This window comes from Protopterus annectens, chromosome 1.part1 (assembly GCF_019279795.1).
Source record: "Protopterus annectens isolate FY-2018-M chromosome 1.part1, PAN1.0, whole genome shotgun sequence".
Classification (NCBI taxonomy): Eukaryota; Metazoa; Chordata; order Ceratodontiformes; family Protopteridae; genus Protopterus; species Protopterus annectens.
This window is the reverse complement of record NC_056726.1, coordinates 1,478,450,516-1,478,477,926: the sequence shown is the minus strand read 5'-3', so window position 1 is coordinate 1,478,477,926 and position 27,411 is coordinate 1,478,450,516. Positions and strand designations below refer to the sequence as shown.

The 27,411-nt window shown below is 43.5% G+C and overlaps 1 protein-coding gene across 1 annotated transcript in view; it reads left to right on the top strand.

Annotated features, from left to right (window-relative positions):
- The window catches only part of TXLNA (taxilin alpha), a 1,198,503-nt gene that overhangs the window by 146,972 nt on the left and 1,024,120 nt on the right, over window positions 1-27,411 (top strand). Inside the window, exon 2 of the mRNA XM_044082609.1 lies at window positions 7,522-7,862. Coding sequence (XP_043938544.1) covers window positions 7,559-7,862 — 304 coding nt within the window. The 5' untranslated portion in view covers window positions 7,522-7,558. The remainder of the gene's footprint in view (window positions 1-7,521; window positions 7,863-27,411) is intronic.

Here is a 27,411-nt window from a genome sequence, read left to right as displayed (position 1 = left end):
GCAGCACAATGTTTTGTTTGGGGCCAAAGCTGAGGAGGTATTGAAGAAAATGGAAGACCAAGCCAAATCTATGCAAACGGTTAAAGATTTTCTACAGGTACAACCCCCTGGATTTAGCAGGAACTGGCCAGCTAAACCTTGGTCCTTTCTGAGCTCGGACAGACCTCAGAGAGGCAGATACAGGCGTTCCAGAGGTAGAGGACAAGCACAGCCCCCTTTCAGAAATAAGCAGTGGAGTGTCCCCTCTCCCAAGGGAGGAGAAGATAGATCACAACCTTACAGGAAACCGTCATTATGACTCTCCCTTACTAGCTTCAGGGGCTCCCCTCCTGGATGCGCTTTTGGGAGGAAACATCTCTCTCTATCACAATTGGAGCCACATAACCCAAGACAAATGGGTTCTGGACATAGTTGCAAGGGGTTACAAGTTTCATTTCCATACCTTGCCAAAACCAAACGGATGGCCAGATCTGCCAAAGCATCAGTGGGCAGAGGCACAACAGCAAGTTCAGTCCTTCATGGATATGAGGGCCATAGGATTGGTACAAAATTCAGAAATGGGGCAAGGGTTTTATTCAAGACTTTTCCTGGTTCCCAGGAAAGAAAACACATGGAGACCAATCTTGGACCCTTCCGTATTAAACACCTTCCTAGAAATACCAAAATTCAAGATGCTCACTCTGCAGCAGCTGCTGCCTATGCTGAGCAAGAACGCTTGGATGGTGACTTTGGACTTGAAAGAAGCTTACCTGCATATTCTCATAAGGCAAGAGTGCAGAAGGTACCTGAGATTCAAAGCAGGCTCGAAGCATTACCAGTTCTCTGTGCTGCCCTTTGGCTTATCTACTGCGTCCAGGGTCTTTACAAAGTGCCTGGCACCATTAATGGCGTTTTGCAGACAGAAGGGAATTCATATATACCCTTATCTGGACGATTGTCGCATTCAAGCAGACAACAAGGAGACTTTACTTCAGCATCTGGCTTTTGTGCAGCATCTTCTCCGGTGCCTAGGGTTCACAGTGAACATAAAGAAATCAAACCTGGTGCCCACGCAACCGATTACTTTCCTGGGTGCTCTTCTGAGCACTACAACCCAGATGGCTTACTTGACACCAGACATAAAAGTGCAACTGGCTTCTTCTTTCAAAAACCTGGCTTCAGTGAGTCAGCTTACTACAAGAAAAATTCTGCAGGCTTTGGGTTACATGGCATCCTGCATTCTGTTAATACCATATGCAAGACTGCATATGAGGAAGATACAGTGGTACCTCAAGAGTTGTATGGTCTCAGCATTGCCACAGTTTGGAAACAGTGATCACAATTTTGCCTCGTCTCCGGCAGGAGTTTCTTTGGTGGGCTGAGGCCTGTCTCCAGAACAAGGGGAAGCCTTTCTGACCCACTCCAGCCAGTCAAGTCATAACGACGGATGCTTCGGACTATGCATGGGGAGCCCACATGCAAGGGAGATGTCTTCAGGGTGCCTGGACAGAGGACCAAATGCACCCGCACATAAATTTGAAGGAGATGCTAGCTGTACAGAATGCCCTAACAGCCTTCAAGGATCTTATTCTACCAGGGCAATTACTGATAAAGATGGGCAACACTACAGTGATGTGGTGCATAAACAAGCAGGGAGGCTCTCACTCTTACCCCCTGTGCAGATTGGCCATGACTCTGCGGAACACAGCACTGGCCTGCAAGGTAGACTTACAAGCTCAATTCCTGCCAGGAAAGGACAACAATCTGGCGGACAGACTAAGCAGAAACTTTTCAGATCCACACGAATGGATGTTCGGATATTCAGGATGATAACAGAGGCGTGCGGGTGCCCAGACATAGATCTTTTTGCATCCCCCCCAAAACCATCAACTTCAAATGTTCTGCATGAGGACCTACCACAAACTAGCATGGAAAGTGGATGCCCTTTCATTCAGTTGGAAACACCTCTCAGTATATGCTTTTCCTCCTTTGCCTCTTCTACCACGGGTACTTCTGAAGATCAAACAGGACAGACCACAAATGATTTTACTGGCTCCCAACTGGCCTTGGCAATTCTGGTATTCCACCCTGATGATCCTGGCTCAGGGTCCACCCTGGATTCTACCACAAATTCCACATCTACTGTCTCAACAAAATGGCCAGATCCTGCACAGCCATGTCAAAACTCTGAATCTAGCAGCCTGGCGGATCCAGGGTCTTTAAACAGCTCTACCCTTACCAAACAGGTAATGGCCGTAATCCTTGAAGCTAGAAGGCCCAGCACCAGGAAGTCTTATGCAGGTAAATGGAAAAGATTTTGCTCCTGGAATCAGGCCCAGGGTTTTGATTCTGCATTTCCAAACATTCCTCTGATTTTACAATACCTAACAGAGATGTTACATAAGGGCCCATCTTTTTTGTCTATCAAAATTCATGCTTCTGCTATTTCTGCACACTACAATACGGATCCCCCAATCTTTTCTCATCCGTTACTTAAACAATGTCTCAGAGGGGCAAAGAATATAAGGCCCCCCCTATAAGAGCACCAGTTCCCACTTGGGATCTCAACTTTGTTTTGGAAAAGTTAACTTTGTCTTCTTTTGAACCTGCAGCTTCCACAGATTTAAAGTTTTTGTCATGGAAAACTGCTTTTCTTTTAGCTATAACCTCTGCCAGAAGAGGTTTCGGAATTACAAGCACTCATGGCTGTGGAACCCTTCATTATTTTTCATCAGGACAGGGTGTCCCTGAGGACTAACCCTTTATGCCTAAGGTGGTTTCGAAAGTAGCCTTGAATCAGACTATTCATTTACCTACCTTTTATCCTAATCCTCAAAGTGAAGAGGAGAGAATTTTGCATTCTTTAGATATGCACAGGCAGCTTTATTTTTACCAGGACAGGACCAAGATTTTCAGGAAATCTGACCAATTGTTTGTATTTTATGCTTCTACTTCACAGGGGAGAGCAATCACTAAACAAACTATTTCTAAGTGGATTGCCCACTGCATCAAGTTCTGTTACTCTCATCATGGCAAACCAGTTCCTGTTAATGTTAGAACACATTCTACCAGAGCTACTGCTACTTAAGCAGCTTTTCTCTGTGGAGTTCCTACCAAGGAAATCTTAGAAGCTGCAACTTGAGTTCTGTGCATACTTTTTCTAAGCACTACAACCTCCCTCTCTATTCTAAATCTAGGGCAGGCTTTGCCTCTGCAGTCCTGCAGGGTTTTGTAGCTGCCCCTTCTGTTCCTTCTCCAGCCACCCTTTCTTAGCTTTGGGATTTAACCCTACAGTAATGACTGCAACAGTGAACCACTATGAACATTGTACAGTTGTGTACTCTTACCATAAATGTAGATGTTTGAGTATGTTCACTGTTACAGTCTGGGTTACCCTCCCTCCTATCCTCTCTTTTGTTGTTTTTTGAGTACTGTCTGTGTCTCCTTGGCACTTCTCTTTCTCTGAGGTATTTTTGCTGGTGAAATTTGGGAATGTTCTAGTTTTAGGTTTACTTATTCTTTTGATTACGTTTTTGGCCTTCATTTTTTTGGGCACCTGATATCCTGGGCAAGAAAAACTGGGGAATATGGCATCTGCTGAGGCCTTTATACCCCTGGCGTACTGACGTCAGGGAAGGAGCGACTTCAGCCGACGTCGGACCCGACTTTGGGACTCTGGCCGATTGAGGGCTGCTGCCAGTAGGAAGAACCCTACAGTAATGACTGTAACAGTGAACATACTCTAACATCTACATTTATGGTTAGACTACACAACTGTACTTTTTTTTGTAAAAGTCCAACAGGAGCACACCACTCAGGAGAGTTGCACAATCTCCATTGACAACAGCTAAAACAACTCAAACACAAGCTCATGTGAAATATAGCTTGCAAGCAATGATAGCAATGATCATCAGTAGGGGCGTAACTGATTGCCCCTTATCACGAAGTATTTTGCCTAATAAAGCAGTTTGCAGAATTAAAAAAAAAAAGTCATTATCCGCATCATCCCTGGCTGGGACTATGGATCCAAACACACTCTCTGATTTTCTTTGTAGAATATGACTGGAAGGGAACCCACACACAAAACCTGAAGCAGAGCATATGCTGGCATGTACTAAAAAAAAAAAAAAATACTGTCCTGCAGCCCAACACTGAAATATAGTGAATATATGTAAAACAAGACTACACAATTATGACTGCATTAATATTTAATACTAGTACAAAAATGACCACAGTGTGCATTACAATATAATAATATTAAAAAGTAAGGAACGCATTGCTATTGGAACCAGGCTACAAAGTCCAGCTGTAAGAACTCAAAAAATGACCATGTTGCAAAGACCTATTCGATTTGCTGTACACAGAATGATAAACATTACGAGCTCAGTTATTTCATTATATAGTGGCATTTACAAACCAGCATTTCGAAACCGGCATACCGCATTTACAAAGCGGCATTTACGATGGGCAATTTTTTGTAAATGCCAGTATATAACAACTACTGACTGATTTGTATAATTATTTGAGCATGTAAGCACTCTGAGCTAAACGTCAAATAAACTGATGAAGAAACCCAACATCAGTAAAATCAGCATGCCAAACTTACATTGCTTTTCAATGTCACTGCATATTTCCAGCTGTTGCCGAACCCTCTTTCTCAACGAAACACTTACTGCAAAAGTATACTCTGCTGTTAGTTGAAAGCAAATTAAATTTATTAATAATTACTACTACAGGGCTAAGTTAGTTACTACAATGCTACACAGAACCATGTAGCAGAGTTTCGTTCCACGAGGCAAAACAAGAAGTGCAGCAACAACTAACTGTAGAAGAAGTTCCTGCTTCAGTGCGAGGGTGTTTTCTAAGCACATCAGAAGGCGTGTTTACGGGCGAGACTGAATAGAAATGCTAAAGAGGGCAAGCATAATTAGATAGTGGGCGTTTCTTGGGTGACACGAGAAGAGGAGGGCATGCTTTACTGAATTCTGCTGAAATCTGTGTTCCTGCAGTTGGGCGACTTGTCGTAGGATCTAGCAAGCGTGACAGTGAACTTTTAGGGAAGATGGCTCACAGTACCGATAGCTGTTCAGTCGGAATCACAAAAACAGAGAAATTAAATGCTTCTTTCAGCAGTAATGTCATTTTTGAGTGAAGGGATCAGTAGATAGGGGGGGAAATGCTGTGGTAGACTAGAATTAATGTCCAGCTTGCCGTAGTTGTCCTTTTAAATCTGGCTGCATGGCAGATAATATAACCACTCAGAACACACCTCTCTCTAAAGCAGTTATGGATGTTATTTTGGAGTCCAGGAGGCCCAGCACCAGAAAATCTTATGCAGAAAAATGAAAAAGATTCTGTGCTTGGAACCAGGCACAAGGAATTGACATGCTTGTTCCAAATATTCCTCAGATTTTACAATACCTAACTGAGATGCTGGACAAAGGCCTATCCTTCTCATCAATTAAGATCCATGCCTCTGCCATTTCAGCTCATTAGAATACGGAACCACCTATTTTTTCACATCCACTGCAAGTCAGTACCTCAGAGGGGCCAGAAACATAAGACCTCCAAAAAGAGCACCTACACCTATATGGGACCTCAGTTTTGTCTTGGAAAAACTCACACTGCCTCCTTTTGAGCCAGCCAGTACAGCCAAGATAAAATTCTTATCATGGAAAACAGCTCTGCTCTTAGCAATAAATTCAGCAAGAAGAGTTTCAGAGTTACAGGCACTAATGGCTGTGGAACCTTTTATTATTTTCCATCCGGACAGGGTTTCTGTAAGGACGAACCCAACATTTATGCTTAAGGTAGTGTCCAGTGTGGCTCTTAAACCATTCATTTGCCTACTTTTTATCCAAACCCTCAGAATAAAGGGGAGAGACTTCTGCATTCTTTGGACATACACAGACAGCTACTCTTCTACTTGGACAAAACTAAAGCTTTCAGAAAGACTGAGCAACTTTTAGTGGCATATGCTGCAGGATCACAAGGAAAGGCTATCTCAAAGCAGACCATTTCAAAATGGATAGGCCACTGCATTCGTTTCTGCTATTCACAACATGGCAAATCAGTGCCTAAGGGCATTAGGCCACACTCAACCAGAGCAACAGCCACTTCAGCAGCCTTCCTCAGAGGAGTACCAACCAAGGATATTTTGGAGGCTGCAACTTGGACTTCAGTGCACACGTTTACAAAACACTACCACTTACCTCTTTACTCTAAATCTGGAGCAGGCTTTGGCACTGCAGTTCTGCAGAGCCTCATAGCCACTCCTAATTCTATTTAGACCCAGCCACCCAACTTCCGCTTTGGGATTCAACCCAAGTGTAATGACTGCAACAGTGAAACACGAACATAGTACAGTTGTGTACCTACCATAAATGTAGATGTTAGAGTGTATTCACTGTTGCAGTCCAGGTTACCCACCCACCATCCCCCTTTCTTTGATGGGACTTATCTGTACTTCTCTATTCTATACAACCTATGTGGTGTATTTGCTTGTAGATGAAGGTAATTTTTATGTTAGTGCATGCTTTTTTATAAGCAATATTTTTAGCCTACCCTTTTGGGGGCACCTGACATCTGGGGCAAGAAAAATGGCATCTGCTGCATCTTGTATACCCCTGGCGCACTGATGTCAGGGAAGAGGCGACAGCAACCGACGCTGGACCAGGACTTTGGAATTCAGGCCGACTACGGGTAGCCTGCCAGCAGGATAACCCAAGTGTAATGACTGCAACAGTGAATACACTCTTAACATCTACATTTATGGTAGGTACACAACTGTGCTTCTATGTCCTTTCATCTGAAAATAGCACATACCACTTTTCTTTCTTTTCATCTCTCTTTTTTTTTTTTTTTTTTTTTTTTTACAAATATCTGCGCAGCTGCTGTAGATGTTTACTACATTTCCATCTCCACAATTGCATGTTTCTTTCACTTTATTTTTAACCATACATGAAAGGCTTGACGCAATTTTGAGTAAATTATACTGCCATGGTCTGCATTAACTTTTTTGTACTTGCTAATGTTGTCTTTAAGTATCTTGGCGTGTTCTGTGCCAAGTAGTCATGTATTTGTTTCTACTATATTGAAACTTGTGGAGTTTTTCTGCCAGGCCTTCACCCGAAAATGGGCTTTTTCATAGGCCATAAGGACTTCATAGGTAAACAAATGCTAATTAATATAAGTATTATTCCAGTTCAGTCCAGGGAATAAACAAACCAAGGGTTTACTGGTTCTTTTGAAGATTTGGAAAGAAGAAAATGCGTTGTGTTTCTGTTTACTGCTGCAGTTTTTCTTTTGAGGTTACCACCTGCATGGTACAGGTGGTAGTCAAAGTGATATCTGTAAAATCAGTCCCATCTTTTATTTAATATGGGGGTGGATATTACAAGGAATGAAATTGTGGATTGTCAGCATGATAAATAATGAAGCATTAATATTCTTAATGAATTGCATTATAGAGATTAGATTTGACACAGGCTAGTGAAGTGCATTTTATATTTTAATGACTTGTCTTTATTTTCTGCTTTTTAGGCTTGTCCTTAATTGAAGAGTAAGAGACAAGGTAAATATGAAGAACCAGGATGAAAGTGTTCACTGCCAGCGTACACTAGATTCATCTGCGTGCAGCAGTCCTCTGGCCATAGATGAAGTTGTAGAAGTGAAGGTTGCTGCAGTCCAAGAAAGTCAGGAAAGTGCAGAACAAGTGGAATCTAAGGTTAAAGACAAAGAAACTGAAAGCCCAATAGCCAACAAGGAATGTTTAACAGAGAATGGTGAAAAATCAACAGGTGATGCAGAATGTGTAACAGAGAATGGTGATAAATCAGCAGGTGATACGGAATGTTTGACCGAGAATGGTGAAAAATCAACAGGTAATACAGAATATGTAACCATAAAAAAAGTATCTAACAAAGTGTTATGCTAACCGACAGACACATACAGACGGACATTTAGAGGGCTGGAGCTGCCAGTGCAACCTTAATGACCAGAGTTCAGTTATAAGCTTGACTGATGGAGGAGCCAGCAAAGGGTGGGAGGGGATAATGAGGAGTGAACAGCGGTAGTCTGCTTGCTTATTCCAGGGGGTGGTGGTGGGAATTTTTCGGGGGGGGGGGCTATTCTGATTTGTTATCCTCTGCTGAAGAAAGGGGATCCTAGTGGGAACGATCAAATTCTTTGGAATGGCAGGTGCAGAGCTAACTTTGAAAAAGTTACCCCATTTTGCTCCCCTTGCACTCATAGGGGAGGGAGAGACAATAAAATGTATAAACTTGTAACAGAGCTTTCTTACCTGTCTCGACCCTACTGTTATTTTGCATGTAGTGTTGCTTGCATACAAGTTGATGCTCTTGATTTAAGCGAGCTTTGCCATGTTATTATGTTCTGCTTGTCACCAGTCAAAGCTTGAAGTCTTTGTCGTTGTCTGCCAGTCTCTCCCTTACGGAAGTGGAGACAGGAGAAAATTCTTGGGAGGGGCAGTAATAACTGAATCGCTTTAAACTTGAGTATCATTAGTCCAGACGTCTGTCTTGATTATATTAACCAAAAAATAAGAGTTTCCCAAGTACTAGAACCTACTGTGCTTCCTCTTACTGTACATTGGAGAGCATTTTCTTGTGTTTGTGGAAGGGGGGTGTGTGTGTGTGTGTGTGTGTGTGTGTGTGTATATGTATGTATGTATATGTGTGTGTATATATATATATATATATATATATATATATATATATATATATATATATATATATATATATATATATATATATATATAATGTGTGTGTGTGTGTGCGCTTTAGAATACTTTACTTCAGGTAACTCGAGAAACATTTGCCTTTTCTGTCTCATGCAGCTTGCAACATTCACTTTTCTCTCTCAGCTTTCACTGTCCTGCTGGCAGCTTTCACCAGCTTAAAAATCGTTGAAAGGTCACCTTCACCTCCGCTCTGCCTGCTCTTTCACCACTTTGTGACTGGCCTCCATACTCCCTTTCTTAATTTCTCCGCATCTTTTGGGTTTCTAATACCATGACTGGAATGGACCCCATTCCCAAGTCTAAGTGCAATTAAGGTTCATGAAATTAGTTTTGTTTCAATCTTTGATGTCAGCCAGAAGTGCTCTTCGCAGCACCCACTATGTGTCCAGTAATGATGACTCCTGCAATTTCTGTGGAGTTACATGTATTGGTAACATATCTAAATACAATTTTAGATTCTTTTTTTTTATAAGACTCATTGTTCCTACTATTGTTGGGACCGTCTGGGTATCTTTCTTCCACACTGCTGTCGTTTCTGCCTGCAAATCATGATATTTTATGACACTGTGTCTGTCTGTATGCAAGACACTGTAGTCGCTAGGTGTGGTGATTTCGATGATAATTCTAGATGTTCTTCACTCCACATTGCTGCAGTCCTAACCATTGGGTAGTCCGCTGTCCAGTCGGCCCGAATACCAAAGTATATGGCTGACGTCGGTCAAGGCGCATTAGACTGATGTCAGGACGTCAGGGTACTAATGCGCATGACCGACGTCATATCCTCAGTCTTTTTTGCCGCATGGTCCGATGCAGAAGCAGTTTTGCAAGTGCAGGTTGGCGTTCTGAAATTTTCTGAAGTCGGAGTTTCAGACCGAATCAAAGTTGGCTAAGTACCCCGTTGGGGAACATTTTGGTTTTTTCTTGCCTCAGTATTTAACCGGATGTCAGAAAAAGTGAATAACTGTATTTCTTGTGGGAAACAGATACCTCATAGGGATTACCATACTTTGTGTATACCTTGTTTAGGGCCTGAGCACGACGTTGTTGGATGCCGCTCTTGTGCTAGATTTAACAAACGCACTATTAAGAGAAGGTTAGACTGTGCCAGGTTAGTGTTTGGGAAGCGTTGTAATTATAAAATGCCGGCGGATGCTCCGACCCCGGCTTGGTCCAAAAAGCGCAAGGACAAAGCAGCAAAGCCTAGGGTTGAAGAACCGGCAGTCCCGGACGTCGGTTCTTTAGAAGACTCAGTGGAGCCAGAAGTTTTGCCAGGAGTTTCTGGGGAGTCTCAGGCAGAGACTTTACTGTTACAGGATGTGCCCTCTCAGGAGGTAGGCCAGGCTGAGGGGGCTTCTCAGGTAACTGTTCTTCCCTCTCTTCCTAAGGTAGTTAGAGCCTCTCCTTCTGTTTCCAAGACTTCTTTGAGAGGTAGGCCAGGTTTAGCTTCAGTGGGGGCTTCTCCTAGCACTTCAGGTTCTGTGCCTAAGAAACATATGCTTAAAATGGCAGAGGATTTGATTACTATGATTAGAGGTTCTATGCCCCCTCCTGATAAGAGGCCTAGGGTGGAGCCTGAGTTTGAGAGTTTTGAACAATGTTCAGAGGCTTCTGAGTCTTCGGCTGAAGACTTGCAGGAGTTTCCTCATTATTCTGATTCTGATGTGGATGATTCCACTCCTTCAGCTTCTCCTCCTGAGGATTTTTCATTTTCAGAGACTCTGCATTCCATGAGGGAGCATTTTAAATGGGAAGGCCAAGATTTCTCTGATTCCAGGAAGAGGCTTAGGGAATTTTGTTTTACCCCAGCATAGGCCCTTAGCTATACCTCCTGTGTTGAATGTGGTGGAAGATGTTTTTGCAGAGGCTTCCTGAACCCTGATTCTTTGCCTCCTGCCCCTGTTAAACCTGATAGGTACTATAGGGTGCCTGAAGCTCATAAGTATCTTTTAAGAGTCCTAGGGCAGACCCAGAAATTGTTTCTCAGGGGCCTAAGGGTGTTAAGGCCTCGGTTGTTAAAAATCCTGTTCCCTCTGATAAAGAGGCAAGGGCTTTGGATAGATGGGGAAAGAAAGTGTATACTTCTTCCACTTTAGCCATGAGGGCGTTGAATTGTCAGTTTCACATGCTAAAATATCAAAATTATCTCCTTTCACAATTGAAATCTAAGGTGGATGCTCTGGCGGAAGGTATTGAGTGTAAAGAGTTGCTGGATTTAGTTCATGTGTCTGAACAAGTGGGTAAGCATTCTTTGCAATGTGGTTTTGATGCTGTGCAGGCCTCCTCGAGGGTGGCTGCCACTGGTTCTGTTCTTCGCAGGCACGCTTGGTTGAGGGATCAGAATTTAGCTGAGCATGTTAAGACAAGGATTTTGGATGCTCCTTTACAGTCTGTGTTGTTTGGTTCGCCTGTTGAAGCAGTTTTAAAGAAAATGGAGGACAAGGCTAAATCTATGCAGACTGTTAAAGATTTTTTGCAGGTGCAGCCTCCAAAGTTTAGCAGAAATTGGCCTACTAAGGGATGGACATATCCTGCTTATGTTTCCCAGTCTAGGGGTAGGTCTAGATGTGGTAGGGGCAGAGCTCAAGGTTCTTTTAGGCCTAGAACAGGGAGTTCTCCTGCTCAGACTTCTGGTGAGGGCAGGGGTCAGTCCTTTCGTAAACAGACCCAATGACCTGCCTTTTCAGCTGCCAGTTCATTCTCGTCTGGCAGCTCCTTTGGGAGGAAGACTGTCTCTTTTCAAAGAAAATTGGGATTTAATTACTCAAGACAGATGGGTTTTGGATATTATTCACCACGGTTACAGGTTTTATTTCCATACCTTGCCTCCTTTCAAAGGCATGCCAGACGTTCCTCCTCCACAAAGGAAAGAGGCTCACAAGCAAATTTCTCTGTTACTCCAAATAGGGGCCATTCAGCTAGTCCCTGTACCAGAAAGGGGCCTAGGATTTTATTCTCGCCTGTTCCTAGTACCAAAGAAGGGGAACACGTGGAGACCAATTTTGGATTTATCTATCCTCAACACTTATCTGGACATTCCCAAGTTCAAAATGTTGACGTTACAACAGCTTTTACCTCTGCTGGGCAAAGATCACTGGATGGTAACTTTAGATCTCAAGGAAGCTTACCTTCATGTGCCTATAAGACTAAGTTGCAGAAAGTATCTGCGTTTTCGAGCTGCAAATTCTCATTATCAGTTCTCTGCATTGCCCTTTGGCTTATCTACTGCTCCCAGAGTATTCACAAAGGTTCTGGCTCCAGTGATAGCTTACTTCAGGCTAAAAGGAATTCAAATCTATCCTTATTTGGACGACTGCCTGATTCTGGCTCAAGAAAAGGAAGACCTTCTACAGCATTTGGAATATGTCATAGCAGTGCTAAGATGCCTAGGGTATTCTGTGAACGAAATAAAGTCCAGTCTAGTACCCTCTCAAGACATGTGCTTTCTGGGTGTGAGACTGAATACAGCAGCCCAGATGGCCTTTTAACCCCGGACAAACAAAAGAATCTTTCCAGTTACTTCCATCAATTATCTCTTCAGTCCGGGCTGACTGCAAGGACAGTCCTTCAAGCCTTAGGGTTCATGGCATCTTGTATTCTGGTGCTTCCCAATGCCAAACTGCATATGAGGAAGCTGCAATGGTATCTCAAAATGTATGGACACAGCACTGCCAGGATTTGGACACTGTCATTCAAATAATACCTTGCATTCAAAAAGAATTTTTGTGGTGGGCTCAGGAATGTCACCTAAACAAGGGACTCTCTGTGACCCGGCCAGTGGCGAGTCAGATTTTAACGACAGATGCCTCGGACATTGCTTGGGAGCTCATCTAAATGGAAAGTGGATACAAGACAAGTGGCCTGCCAGACTTCAGCATCTACATATCAACATGAAGGAGATGTTAGCAGTCCAGTTTGCATTAATGGCTTTCAAGGAGTTACTTCTTCCAGGGCAGGTGTTGATTCTAACAGACAACACAACTGTCATGTGGTACATCAACAAACAAGGGGAACACATTCTTATCCTCTATGCAGGCAAGCAATGATTTTATGGGAAACTGCGCTCAGCTTGCAACTAACTCTACAGGCAAGGTTTCTGCCGGAGCACAGAACTCCTTAGCAGATGTGTTAAGCAGACAAATCATGGATCCCCACGAGTGGAAACTGGATCTTCATGTATTTCAGAAATTGACAGTGTCATGGGGAACTCCAGACATAGATCTGTTCGCTTCTCCACTAAACCACCAGCTGCCAAAGTTTTGCACAAAGGGGTTTCATCACACGGCTTGGAAAGTGGATGCTCTTTCTTTCAGTTGGAAAAATCTTCATGTGTATGCCTTTCCACCTCTGCCTCTTCTTCCAAAGGTGCTCCTAAAGGTCAGACAAGACAAGCCAAGGATGATTTTAATAGCTCCAGATTGGCCTCGGCAACACTGGTACCCACTACTAAGGAGTCTGGTAAGGAAGCCTCCATGGCCTTTGATTCCACATCTGTTATCTCAGAAGGACGGTCACCTGCTCAATGTCAAGCTTCACTCTCTTCATCTAACAGCCTGGCATATTCTGTTCTGAAACACAGCAGGTTTCAACTTCCTCAACAAGTTTTAAATGTGATTATGGAAGCCAGAAGACCTAGTACAAGGAAGGTGTACGCAGAAAAATGGAAGAGATTTTTATTTTGGAGTGCAGCAAAGAATTTAGAGATTTCTGAGCCTAATCTGAGTGTGGCTCTTCAATATCTTACTGAGTTATTGGACAAGGGTTTGTCCTTCTCTTCCATTAAGATTCATGCTGCAGCAATTTCAGCTCACTATGATTGTGACCCACCATTGTTTTCGCATCCTTTGTTCAAGCAGTTTCTTAGAGGGGCAAAGAATATAAGACCCCCACGTAGAGCTCCTACTCCTGCTTGGGATCTCAATTTTGTGTTGGAAAAACTTACTCTACAACCTTTTGAGCCTGCGGCTACTGCTGAATTGAAATACTTGTCATGGAAGACTGCTTTTTTGTTGGCTATTACTTCTGCAAGAAGGGTTTCTGAGTTGCAGGCCCTTAAGGCAGTAGAGCCCTTTTTGATTTTCCATAAGGATAGGGTATCATTACGTACTAATCCTTCCTTTATGCCTAAGGTGGTTTCTAGTGTGGCTTTAAACCAAACTATTCATTTGCCTACTTTCTATGCAGATCCCCAAAATAAGGGGAAAAGATTTTGCACACTTTAGATGTACATAGGCAGTTGCGTTATTATTTAAGCAGGACTAAGGATTTCAGGCAGTCTCAGCAGTTGTTTGTTTCTTTTGCTTTGAGTTCTCAGGGCAAGCCTGTGTCTAAGCAAACTATTTCTAAGTGGATTGGGTTTTGCATTTCATTTTGTTATTCCCATCATGGCAAGGAGATTCCAGCTGGGATTAGGCCTCATTCCACTAGGGCTACTGCCACTTCAACAGCATTTCTAAGGGGGGTGGCAACTAAGGATATTTTGGAGGCAGCTACTTGGAGTTCAGTGCATACTTTCTCTAAGCATTACCATCTTCCTCTCTACTCTAAATCTAGGGCTGGTTTTGCCACAGCTATTTTGCAAGGCATGTTGACAGCTCCTGCTTCCTTATGATTTGCCAGCCTCCCTTAACTCTGCTTTGGGATTCTACCCAATGGTTAGGACTGCAGCAATGTGGAGTGAAGAACATAGTACAGTTTTGTACCTACCATAAATGTAGATGTTCGAGGATCCACATTGCTGCAGTCTAATTTACCCTCCCTCCTTCCCCTCTGTGTTTAGGGGTGTTGGTGTGGGTTAAGATATACTCTGGTACATTTGTATATATTGTATATATGTTTGGTGCAGGGTTTTTTGGTTTTTTGGTTTGGGGTTTGTCTTTTTAGGGTCTTCTGACATCTGGGGCAAGAAAAGACTGAGGATATGACGTCGGTCATGCGCATTAGTACCCTGACGTCCTGACATCAGTCTAATGCGCCTTGACCGACGTCAGCCATATACTTTGGTATTCGGGCCGACTGGACAGCGGACTACCCAATGGTTAGGACTGCAGCAATGTGGATCCTCGAACATCTACATTTATGGTAGGTACAAAACTGTACTTTTCGTCTTTTCACAGACCACTATATCCGGTTTTCTAGCATCTGTCTTTTGAACTGTTGGTAATGGGTGATCCCATGTGACGTAGACTTCATTTTCTGTGATGCTTTGTGGCTCATGCTTCCAGTATTTTTCAGCCACTTCAATACCATAATGTTTACACAATCCCCAGTGCAACATTCTTGCCACATTATTATGCCTTTCAGTAAACAGTCCTCCTGCCGTTAGTATGTCTCAAACAGCAACGAGGTGTGCGACTGTTTCCAGTCAGGTTTTACAAAACCCACATTTGTCTGTTTCTCCCACATGTTCAATGGACTTTGTAAGCCAATATGTACGCAGCCCATTATCTTAGACCGCCAATATTAACCCTGTCCTCTCTTGGTTTGAATTCTCCTCTCCTTAACCATTTTTGCATTCATTCCTGATCAACATATGAGGTTCTTCTAGAAGTTTTCTATACTTGCAACTATATCTATGCGTTTTCCTCATTTCTTTCTTTCTTTTTTTTTTGGCACATTCGCTTGCTGCCTGATTTTTATCTCCTTCTGGTTTGATTTCCATTCCTGCTTGATGCCGATATGCTTCTGCTAGATTAAGCAGAGACGTCATCTGAGATTTATTCTCCTCATGTTTCAAAACTTTCACTGTGTTTGGGTCTTGTGCGGTCAGCAGATATGTGTGAAGTCCCACGATTGCAGATCTATACATGTAATCAGTTTCAAGGTGCCTGTCCCTCCTTTGGAACGGGGAATATATAATCTTCATAAGCATTGATATTTGTAAGTCATTTGGTGAGCGTGAAGCATCCATCTTGTTTTCCTATCTAATGTCTCCAACACGTTTTGGGGCCAGTCAGTCACTCCAAAACTGTAAGTTAGGACAGGAAGAGCAAATTGGTTTATAGCTTAGATTTTGTTCCTAGATGTCCATGCTGTTTTCAGAATTAATTTGTCTTCTAAATTATATTCGCATTTGTTCATGTTTTATTGCTGATCCTTCATCAATTCCCAAACATTTATGCACTCCATCTTGTTCAAGTTCTTTTATATCACATTCTAGTCTCAAACTGATGTTTTCCTGGTGCTGCAGGTTTCCTGCTTTAAAGGTCGCTTTTGCACATTTATCAAGACCAAATGACATTCTTATATCATCTGAAAAAGTTCTGTCAATTTGCAGATGTTCTTCGTGTTTCACTGTTGCAGTCATTACATTTGGGTTATCTGCTTGCAATAGGCCTTAGTCGGCCTGATTAACAAAGTCATGGGTCCTGCGTCAGTTGTTGTCCTTCTTCCATGACGTCAGGTCGTCAGGGGTATAAAACATGCAGCCGACGCCATTACATCAGTCTTTCTTGCCATGCGGTGCCCGAAGCAGAAGCAGTTCTCAAGTGCCGGTCGGCCGACTCCAGAAATTTTCATTTTCGAGTTTCAGAACCGAAGTCTGCAACTAAAGCTAAGTACCCCGTTGGGGAAACTTTTTCTTGCTCCTTACCAATGTCAGTAAAAGTTAATAATTGCATTACTTGTGGAAAGCAAATACCTCTCAAAGATTTTCAGTCGTATTGTATTCCTTGCCTAGGCCCTGACCACGATGTACCTTGCTGTCTGTTTTGTGCTTTATTTAAAATCAGTCATCTGTATATTTTCGCTTCTAAATATTTTGGTTCTCAGTTTAATTATCTAGAAATGTCAGTTAACCATCCGACTACCGGGATTCCGAAAAAATGCAAAGATAAAGACAAACAGGCCGCCGAAGTCCAAAGCTGCTGACGACACTTCTCCTAATCCAGTAGCCAGTTCGCCGGTACTCATTGAGGCGCTTTCGCAGCCCCTGATGCCCGCTACTTTCGCAGGCCTCTACTGAGACCCATTCGGAGTCCGGTATGTCGCGAGATTCTTCAACTGTGGAACCTGTGGATGTTGATACCTTGGATGGGTCCAGAGCCGCTGTGCTGGCACCGGCTTCTGAGGGTGTATTCAGGCCTACAGACTTGCATATTAAACAGACGTCTCTTTCTTGGTTTAGGCCAAAATCTCGAACCATGCCTAAGAAACTGACGCCCAGGCCGCATGCTCAGGCCTCTATGCCTAAAAAACAAATAAGAATGGATGAAGATCTTATAACTCTGATCAGGGGAAGCCAACCTCTCCCTTCTAAGAGACCTAGGACTGAAGTTGTTTATGAATCTTCTGAACAGGATTCTGAAATTTCTGATTCTTTTGATGTTCTGGATTTGCCCTTGTCTATTTGAGGATTCTGATACAGAGGACTCTATTCCCTCTGCTCCCCCTACAGAAGATTTTTTTTTTGGTGAGACCTTACATACTCCAAGGGAGCATTTCCACTGGGAAAGTCAGGATTTTTCTGATTCAAAAAAGAGGCTTAGGGAATGTTCTTCATCTCACATTGCTGCAGTCCTAACACTTGGGTAGTCCGCTGTCCCTCATTCGGCCTGAATATCAGAGTATAAGGCTGACGTCGGTCAGGGCGCACTTGACTGACATCAGAACGTCAGGGTACAAGTGCGCATGACCGACGTCATATCCTCAGTCTTTTTTGCCGCATGGTCCGATGCAGAAGCAGTGTTGCAAGTGCCGTTCGGCGTTCTGAAATTTTTCGAATTCGGAGTTTCAGACCGAAGTCAGAGTTGGTTAAGTACCCCGTTGGGGAATATTTTGGTTTTTTCTTGCCTCAGTGGTTTACCGGATGTCAGAAAAAGTGAATAACTGTATTTCTTGTGGGAAACAGATACCGCATAGAGATTATCATAATTTGTGTATACCTTGTTTAGGACCTGAGCACGACGTTGTTGGATGCCGCTTTTGTGCTAGGTTTAACAAACGCACTATAAAGCGGAGGTTGGATTGTGCAAGGTTGGTCTTTGGGAAGCGGTGCAATTACAAAATGCCGTCGGATGCTCCGACGCCGGCTTCCTCAAAGAAGCGCAAGGACAAGGCAGTTAAACCTAGGTTAGAGGAGTTGTCCGAACCGGACGCCAGTTCTTTAGAGGTGTCAGTGGAACCGGTGGTTCCGACGGAGGCCTCTCTGGAGACCCAGGGAGAAACTTTGATTTTACAGGATGTGGCCTCCCAGGAGGCAGGGCAGGCTGTAGGGGCTTCTCAAGTAACTGTACTCCCCTCCCTTTCTAAGGGGTCTAGGCCCTCTTTCTGCTTCCAAGGCTTCTCCTAGAGGCAGGTCTAGTTTAGCTTCGGTGGGTGTCACTCCCAGTTCTTCAGGTGCTGTGCCCAAGAAGCACATGCTCAAAATGGCAGAGGATTTAATTTCTTTAATTAGAGGCTCTATGCCCCCTCCTGATAAGAGGCCTAGGGTGGAACCTGTGTTGGGGGATTATGAGCAGGCTTCGGATGTGTCTGAGTCTTCGCCTGAAGACTTGCAGGAGTATTCCCATTATTCTGATTCTGATATGGATGATTCTACTCCTTCTGCTTCTCCTCCTGAGGATTTTTCTTTTTCAGAGACCCTTCACTCCATGAGAGAGCATTTTAAATGGGAAGGTCAGGATTTCTCTGATTCCAGGAAAAGGCTTAGGGAATTTTTGTTTTTACCCCAGCATAGGCCTTTAGCTATTCCTCCTGTTCTGGATGTGGTGGAAGATGTGTTTGCAGAGGCTTCTCTTAATCCTGATTCTTTGCCTCCTGCTCCTGTTAAACCGGATAGGTATTACAGGGTGCCTGAAGCTCATAAGTATCTTTTTAAGAGTCCTAGGGCAGACCCAGAAACTGTTAGCCAGGGGCCTAAGGGTGTTAAGGCTTCTGTTGTCAAAAATCCGGTTCCTGCAGATAAAGAGGCCAGGGCCTTGGATAGATGGGGAAAGAAAGTTTATACTTCTTCCACTCTAGCCATGAGAGCTTTGAATTGCCAGTTTCACATGTTGAAATATCAAAATTATCTCCTTTCTCAGTTGAAATCTAAGGTTGATGCCCTGGCGGAAGGTATTGACTGTAAAGAGTTACAAGATTTAGTGCAGGTTTCTGAGCAGGTGGGTAAGCATTCTTTGCAATGTGGTTTTGATGCTGTACAGGCTTCGTCTAGGGTAGCTGCCACTGGGTCAGTTCTTCGCAGGCATGCCTGGCTGAGGGATCAAAATTTATCTGACTATGTTAAAACTAGGATTTTGGATGCCCCTTTGCAATCGGATGTCTTGTTTGGTTCTCCTGTTGAGGCAGTTTTAAAGAAAATGGAAGATAAGGCTAAGTCTATGCAGACTGTTAAAGATTTTTTGCAGGTTCAGCCTCCAAAGTTTAGTAGAAATTGGCCTACTAAAGGGTGGACGTATCCTTCTTATGATTCCCAGTCTAGGGGTAGATCTAGACGTGGCAGGGGCAGAGGTCAGAGCTCTTTCAGGCCCAGAACAGGGAGTTCTCCTGCACAGTCTTCAAGTGAGGGCAGGGGTCAGTCCTTTCGTAAACAGACCCAATGACCTACCTTTTCAGCTGCCAGAACCTTCTCGCCTGGCAGCACCTTTGGGAGGAAGGTTGGCACTTTTCGGAGAAAATTGGAGTTTGATTACCCAAGACAAATGGGTACTGGATATCATACATCACGGTTACAGGTTTTATTTCCATACCTTGCCTCCTTTCAAAGGCATGCCAGACATTCCTCCTCAACAAAGGATAGAGGCTCACAAGCAAATTTCACTGCTACTCCAAATAGGGGCCATACAGCCGGTTCCTTTGCCAGAAAGGGGCCTAGGATTTTATTCTCGCCTGTTCCTAGTCCCAAAGAAGGGGAACACGTGGAGACCAATTTTGGATTTGTCTATCCTCAACACTTATCTGGACATTCCCAAGTTCAAAATGTTGACGTTGCAGCAGCTTTTACCTCTGCTGGGCAAAGATCATTGGATGGTAACTTTGGATCTCAAGGAGGCTTACCTGCATGTTCCTATCAGACTAAGTTGCAGGAAGTATCTGCGTTTTCGAGCTGGGACTTCTCACTATCAGTTCTCTGCATTGCCCTTTGGCTTATCTACTGCGCCCAGAGTGTTCACGAAAGTTCTGGCTCCAGTGATAGCTTTCTTCAGGCTAAAAGGAATACAGATCTATCCTTATTTGGACGACTGCCTGATTCTGGCTCAAGGAAGGGAAGAGCTTCTTCGTCATTTGGACTATGTAATAGCAGTGCTAAGATGCCTGGGGTATTCTGTGAACGAAATAAAGTCCAGTCTAGTACCCTCTCAAGACATGTGCTTTCTGGGTGTGAGACTGAATACAGCATCCCAGATGGCCTTTTTAACCCCGGACAAACAAGAGTCTATCCCTTTACTTCCATCAACTATCTCATCAGTCCGGGCTGACTGCAAGGACAGTCCTTCAAGCCTTAGGGTTCATGGCATCTTGTATTCTGGTGCTTCCCAATGCCAAACTGCATATGAGGAAGCTACAATGGTATCTCAAAAATGTATGGACACAGCACTGCCAGGATCTGGACACTGTCATTCAAATAATACCTTGCATTCAAAAGGAATTTTTGTGGTGGGCTCAGGAATGTCACCTAAACAAGGGACTCTCTGTGACCCGGCCAGAGGCGAGTCAGATTTTAACGACAGATGCCTCAGACATAGCTTGGGGAGCTCATCTAAATGGAAAGTGGATACAAGACAAGTGGCCTGCCAGACTACAACATCTACATATCAACATGAAGGAGATGTTAGCAGTCCAGTTTGCATTAATAGCTTTCAAGGATTTACTTCTTCCAGGGCAGGTGTTGATTCTAACAGACAACACAACTGTCATGTGGTACATCAACAAGCAAGGGGGAACACATTCTTATCCTCTATGCAGGCAAGCAATGATTTTGTGGGAGACTGCTCTCAGTTTGCAACTAAGTCTTCAGGCAAGGTTTCTGCCGGGAGCACAGAACTCCTTAGCAGATGTGTTAAGCAGACAAATCATGGATCCCCACGAGTGGAAACTGGATCTTCATGTATTTCAGAAATTGACAGTGTCCTGGGGAACTCCAGACATAGATCTGTTCGCTTCTCCACTAAACAACAAGCTGCCAAAGTTTTGCACAAAGCGGTTTCATCACACAGCTTGGAAAGTGGATGCTCTTTCTTTCAGTTGGAAAAATCTTCATGTGTATGCCTTTCCACCTCTGCCTCTCCTCCCAAAGGTACTTCTGAAGGTCAGACAGGACAAGCCAAGGATGATTTTGATAGCTCCAGATTGGCCTCGACAGCACTGGTACCCACTACTGAGAAGTCTAGTACGGAAGCCTCCATGGCCTTTGCCTTTGATTCCACATCTGTTGTCCCAGGAGGACAGTCATTTGCTCAATGTCAAACTTCACTCTCTTCACCTAACAGCATGGCATATTCTGTTTTAAACCATAGAGGGCCTCAACTTCCACAACAAGTTTTGAATGTGATTTTGGAAGCCAGAAGGCCTAGTACAAGGAAAGTGTACGCAGATAAATGGAAGAGATTTTTATTTTGGAGTGCAGCTAAGGATTTGGATGTTTCTGAGCCTGATTTAAGTGTGGCTCTTCAATATCTTACTGAGTTATTGGACAAAGGTTTGTCCTTCTCTTCTATTAAGATTCATGCTGCAGCAATTTCAGCTCACTACGATTGTGACCCACCATTGTTTTCTCATCCTTTATTCAAGCAATTTCTCAGAGGGGCAAAGAATATAAGACCCCACGAAAAGCTCCTACTCCTGCTTGGGATCTCAATTTTGTGTTGGAGAAACTCACTCTACAACCTTTTGAGCCTGCAGCTACTGCTGAGTTGAAATATTTGTCATGGAAGACTGCTTTTTTGTTGGCCATTACCTCTGCAAGAAGGGTTTCTGAATTACAGGCCCTTATGGCAGTTGAGCCTTTCTTAATTTTTCACAAGGATAGGGTATCTTTACGTACCAATCCCTCCTTTATGCCTAAAGTGGTTTCTAGTGTGGCTTTAAACCAAACTATTCATTTGCCTACTTTTTATGCAAATCCCCAAACTAAAGGGGAAAAGATTTTGCACACCTTAGATGTTCACAGGCAGTTGCGATATTATTTGGACAGAACTAAAGGGTTCAGACAATCTCAGCAGTTATTAGTTTCTTTTGCTTTGTGCTCTCAGGGCAAGCCTGTGTCAAAACAAACTATTTCTAAGTGGATTGGATTTTGCATTGCTTTCTGTTATTCCCATCATGGCAAAGAGATTCCAGCTGGGATTAGACCTCATTCCACTAGGGCTACTGCCACTTCAACAGCTTTTTGAGGGGGTGGCTACTAAGGATATTTTGGAGGCAGCCACTTGGAGTTCAGTGCATACCTTCTCTAGGCATTACCACCTTCCCTTGTACTCTAAATCCAGGGCTGGTTTTGCCACTGCTGTGTTGCAGGGCATTTTGGCAGCTCCTGCTTCATTATAGTTTAGCCATCCTCCCTTACCTCTGCTTTGGGATTCTACCCAAGTGTTAGGACTGCAGCAATGTGAGATGAAGAACATAGTACAGTTTTGTACCTACCATAAATGTAGATGTTCGAAGATCCACATTGCTGCAGTCCAATTTACCCTCCCTCCTTCCCCTCTGTTGTTTGAGGTGGTTGTATGGGTTGAGTTGTCCATCTGAGGTAAACTGTTTTTTGTATATTGCATTTTGTATATATTGTATATATTATACATATTTTTGGTGTTAGACTAGCTGTTTGTTTAGTTGTGGTCTTTGGGGTTGGACCTTTCTTTTTAGGGTCTTCTGACATCTGGGGCAAGAAAAGACTGAGGATATGACGTCGGTCATGCGCACTTGTACCCTGACGTTCTGATGTCAGTCAAGTGCGCCCTGACCGACGTCAGCCTTATACTCTGATATTCGGGCCGAATGAGGGACAGCGGACTACCCAAGTGTTAGGACTGCAGCAATGTGGATCTTCGAACATCTACATTTATGGTAGGTACAAAACTGTACTTTTCTTACTCCTGCCTCAGTATAGGCCTTTAGCTATACCTCCTGTACTAGACATTGTTGATGATGCCTTTTCAGAAACTAGTTTGGCCCCTGATTCTTTGCCTCCTGCTCCCAGAAAACCTGACCGATATCACAGGGTTCCTGATTCTCACAAGTTCCTTTTTAAAAATCGAATTGTGGATCCAGAGACTATTTCACAGGGACCCGAGGCCATTAAGGCTTCTACTGCTAAAAATCATACCCCTCTGATAGAGACTCCAAGGCACTGGATAGATGGGGTAAGAAAGTTTACACTTCTGCAACCTTGGCCATTAGGGCTCTAAGCTGCCAGTTTCATATGTTGAAGTATCAACAGCATGTTATTGGATTGCTTAAACAGAAAATAAAGAATTACAGGATTTAATGCATTCCGCTGAACAGATTGGAAAACCTACTTTGCAATGTGGTTTTGATTCATTAGAGGCCTCTTGCAGGGCTGCTGTTACTGGGTCTGTACTCGGAAGGCATGTTTGGCTTAAGGAGCAAGGTTTGCCTGATAATGTTAAAGCTAAATTGTTGGAAGCTCCCTTAAATCTGGACTGCCTGTTTGGCAACAAGGCTGAGGAAGTTCTTAAAAAGATGGAAGATAAAGGTAAATCTATGCAAACTGTTAAATCTATGCAAACTGTTAAAGATTTCTTACAAGTTCAACCTCCTAGATTTAGTAGGCACTGGCCCTCTAAAAATTGGTCCTTCCCCTTTCCAGCCCCTTCCACGTCTTTTCGAGTTAAACCCAGACACAGCAGAAACCCCAGGTTTCAGTCCCAAGGGAGACACAAGACTAGGCAGTGGGGGGTTTCCGCACCCAAACCTGGGAATAGTAAGACTCCCCCCCCCCCCCCATGGAAAACTGTCTCAATTACTTGCTTTTAAAACTTCCAAGCACTTCCTAACTTCATGCTCCTTTAGGCGGAAAGATTGGTCTGCAGGCCAAAAACTGGAAACTCATTACCCAGGACAAATAGGTTTTAAATATAGTGTCCCAAGGATACAGATTTCATTTCCACACGTTACCAACACCAAGCGGGTGGCCAGATCTACCCCCCAAATCAGTGGACAGAGGCCCAAAATAATGTACTGTCTCTCTTAAACATGGGAGCTATTCAGTTGGTGCCAGAAGAGGAAAATGGACACGGTTTCTATTCGAGACTTTTCCTGGTACCAAGAAAAGGCAATACATGGCGTCCTATCCTGGACTGTTCTATTCTAAACACCTTTCTGGTGATACCAAAATTCAAAATGCTGACTCTTCACCAGCTGCTTCCTATGCTAGGCAAGAATGCATGGTTGGCAACACTAGACTTAAAAGAAGCGTACCTGCACATCCCTGTCAGGGTGTCTTGCAGAAGATATCTACGCTTCAAAGCAGGCTACATGCACCATCAGTTCTCTGCACTGCCCTTTGGCCTATCTACTGCGCACAGGGTATTCACTAAGTGCTTAGCTCCAGTCATTGCATTTTGCAGGCAAAGAAATATTCAAGTATACCCGTACCTGGACGATTGTCTAATTCAGGCAAAAAGCAAGGACATTCTTTTGAATCATCTGGCCTTTGTTCAAAGGGTACTGACTTGTCTGGGGTTCACCATAAACTAAAAGAAATCCCACCTGGTACCCTGCCAACAAATTATATTCCTGGGAGCAAGCTTGAATATAACTTCCCAGATGGCTTTTTTCACGCCAGAGAAACAGATTCATTTGACAACTTACTTCAAACAAGTGGCCACAAAAACCCAGCTATCTGCAAGGCAAATACTGCAGGCCTTGTGGTTCATGACCTCCTGCATTCTTCTAATTCCATATGCAAGGATGCATATGAGGAAACTACAATGGTATCTCAAAGGCCTATGGTGTCAACATTCACAGGATCTAGAAGAAAGGATTCCTATCATACCTTGCCTACGCCTTGAGTTCCTTTGGTAGGAAGAGGCCTTCCACAGAAACAGGGGGGACTACCATTCACATTACCCCCTGCCGCCCAAATCGTAACAGACTCATCAGACTATGCATGGGGGGCTCACCTGGCAGGAAAGTGCATTCAGGGCAAATAGAACCCAAGTTAAATGCACCTGCACATAAATCAAAAGGAAATGTTAGCTGTACAGAAATGCTCTGACAGCCTTCAAGGACCACATTCTTCCAGGACAACTAATGGTAAAGACGGACAACACCACTGTCATGTGGTACATCAACAAGCAGGGGGGTACACATTCTTACTCCCTTTGCAGACTAGCCATGGCATTGTGGAACACAGCCTTGAGCTACCAAGTGAATCTGCAAGCTCAATCCCTGCCAGGAAAACTAAATACACAGGCAGACGGACTAAGAAACCTCATGGACCCACACGAGTGGGAATTGGAACCAAGGATTTTCAACATGTTGACAAGCAAATGGGGGAGTCGAGATATAGACCTGTTTTGCCTCTTCCCCAGAACCATCAACTGGACCAATTTTGCACAAAGATTCCCCACAAGCTAGCATGGACAGTGGATGCTGGAAAAATCTTATCGGTTTATGCCTTTCCTCCTATGCCTCTGCTCTCCAAGCTACTATTAAAGATCAAACAGGACAAGCCAATGACGATTTTAATTGCACCAGACTGGCCTCACCAACACTGGTACCCACTCTTGCGCAGTGTCACGCTCGGCTCCATGGCACCTGCCTCATATTCCTTCCCTGTTGTCTCGGCAGGAGAACCAGATTCTGCACCCTCAGCTGCAAACCTTGAACCTAGCAGCCTGACTAATTACCTAATCTCTCCTTCACCATCCCTCAGTAAATCAGTGATGGATATCATTCTAGAGGCAAGGAGGCCTAGTACTAGAAAATCTTATGCTGCAAAATGGAAAAGATTCTGTGCCTGGAACCAGTCTCAAGGAATGAACTCAACAGTGCCCAATTTACCTCGGATTCTACAATACTTGACTGAGATGCTTAATAACGGCTTGTCTTTTTCCTCCATCAAAATTCATGCCTCGTATATATATCCTATATATATATATATATATATATATATATGTATATCAAACTAGGTTCCCTTTACAGAACCAAACCATTTTCAACTCCCAATGCCAGTGTAGCCACTGCTCACACACACCTTCTATCTACCCTTCTCTGTGGCTCTGTCAGATATAATAACCTTCGAAAATCTGATCTCAACAATCTATAACAGGGGTGTCCAAACTTTTTTCACCAAGGGCCATATGCGTTAAAATACACAAACAGCCAGGCCACTCACTCGAGGTGAAGTATATATTGCCTCACCTGGTTTATTTAGTAAACTAAATCAATCAGCCTACAACACTGCTTTTCATGAATAGGATATTTCAAGCTAGTTATGCAAATAAGTTTGGATTGTTAACAGATCAACTAATATTTGTTTTAAAAATGATATCAACATAAAATGATTTAAGTAATAGGGCGTAATAATAACACATGGAACGTGTAATAAATTTTGAACTTGGGAACATGGTTGCGCTCAGTGGCAACAATGAAGTTGCGCTTTGGCCTGCAGGATTGCTGGCAGGTCCGGAATCAGTTTTGTGGTTGAGATGCGAAGGACGGCACAGAGATGGTCGTTGGTAATTTTGGTTCGCAATCTGCTTTTGTTTAGCGTCATCAGAGAAAATGTTTGTTCACATATGTATGTTGAGCCGAACAGACTCATCATTCTTTTTGCATGGCGTCTCATCAGAGGAAACTTGGCTTCTTCCAAGCTCCTGTAGAAGTCAGGTAAAGGGAGAAGCTGATGTTGATTCTTCAGAGAATCATCACACTGCATTTCTATGAGTTCTAATTGCAGACTCTCTTCCTCTTCTGCATTTATCATGAAGGGAGTCGCAAACAGCTTGATATCGTTCTCAATAGTAGAAGAATCTTGGAAGTGCTGAGAAAATTCTGTCAGGAGGGATGTGATCACAGGCACATTTCCCCTTTTTACCAGAGAGATTGACCTTTGGAAATGCAGATCTGATTTCGGACAGTGTGGGGAAGTGTGCGACATTGAAGGTGTCTAACTGTGCCGCAAAGAGTCGGAGCTTCACACAGAATGCTTTCATATGTGCGTGAAGCTGTGGTACGAGTTGGTCTTTACCTTTTAGGTTTTTGTTGAGTGTGTTGAGGTGTTCAGTGAGATCAACTAAAAATGCCAGGTCTGCCAACCATAGAGGGTCACTCAGCTCGTGAAGAGGTCGGTCCTTTTCTTTCAAAAGCTGGTCTATCTCTGATCTCGGAGAATAAAACCGCCGAAGCACGGAGCCACGACTTAGCCAGCGCACTTCTGAATGGTAGAGCAGGTCCCCATATTCAGTATCAATGTCAGTTAAGAAAGTTTGAAATTCTCTGTGGTACAGTGCTTGTACTCGAATTATGTTTACTGTTTTCACAACAGTGTTCATCACATCGTTAAGCTGTACTGTCTTGGCACAGAGTCCTTTTTGGTGGTTGATGCAGTGCATTTTAACTGCCTCACCTCCGCTGTTCTGCACCTTGGCGCATACCATAGAGGCCATTCCTTTGCGCTCGCCTGTCATAGCTGGAGCTCCATCTGTTGTAACTCCACTACAGTTTTGTTGGCGATCACCAACATTATAGCATTTAGTTATGATTGTTGT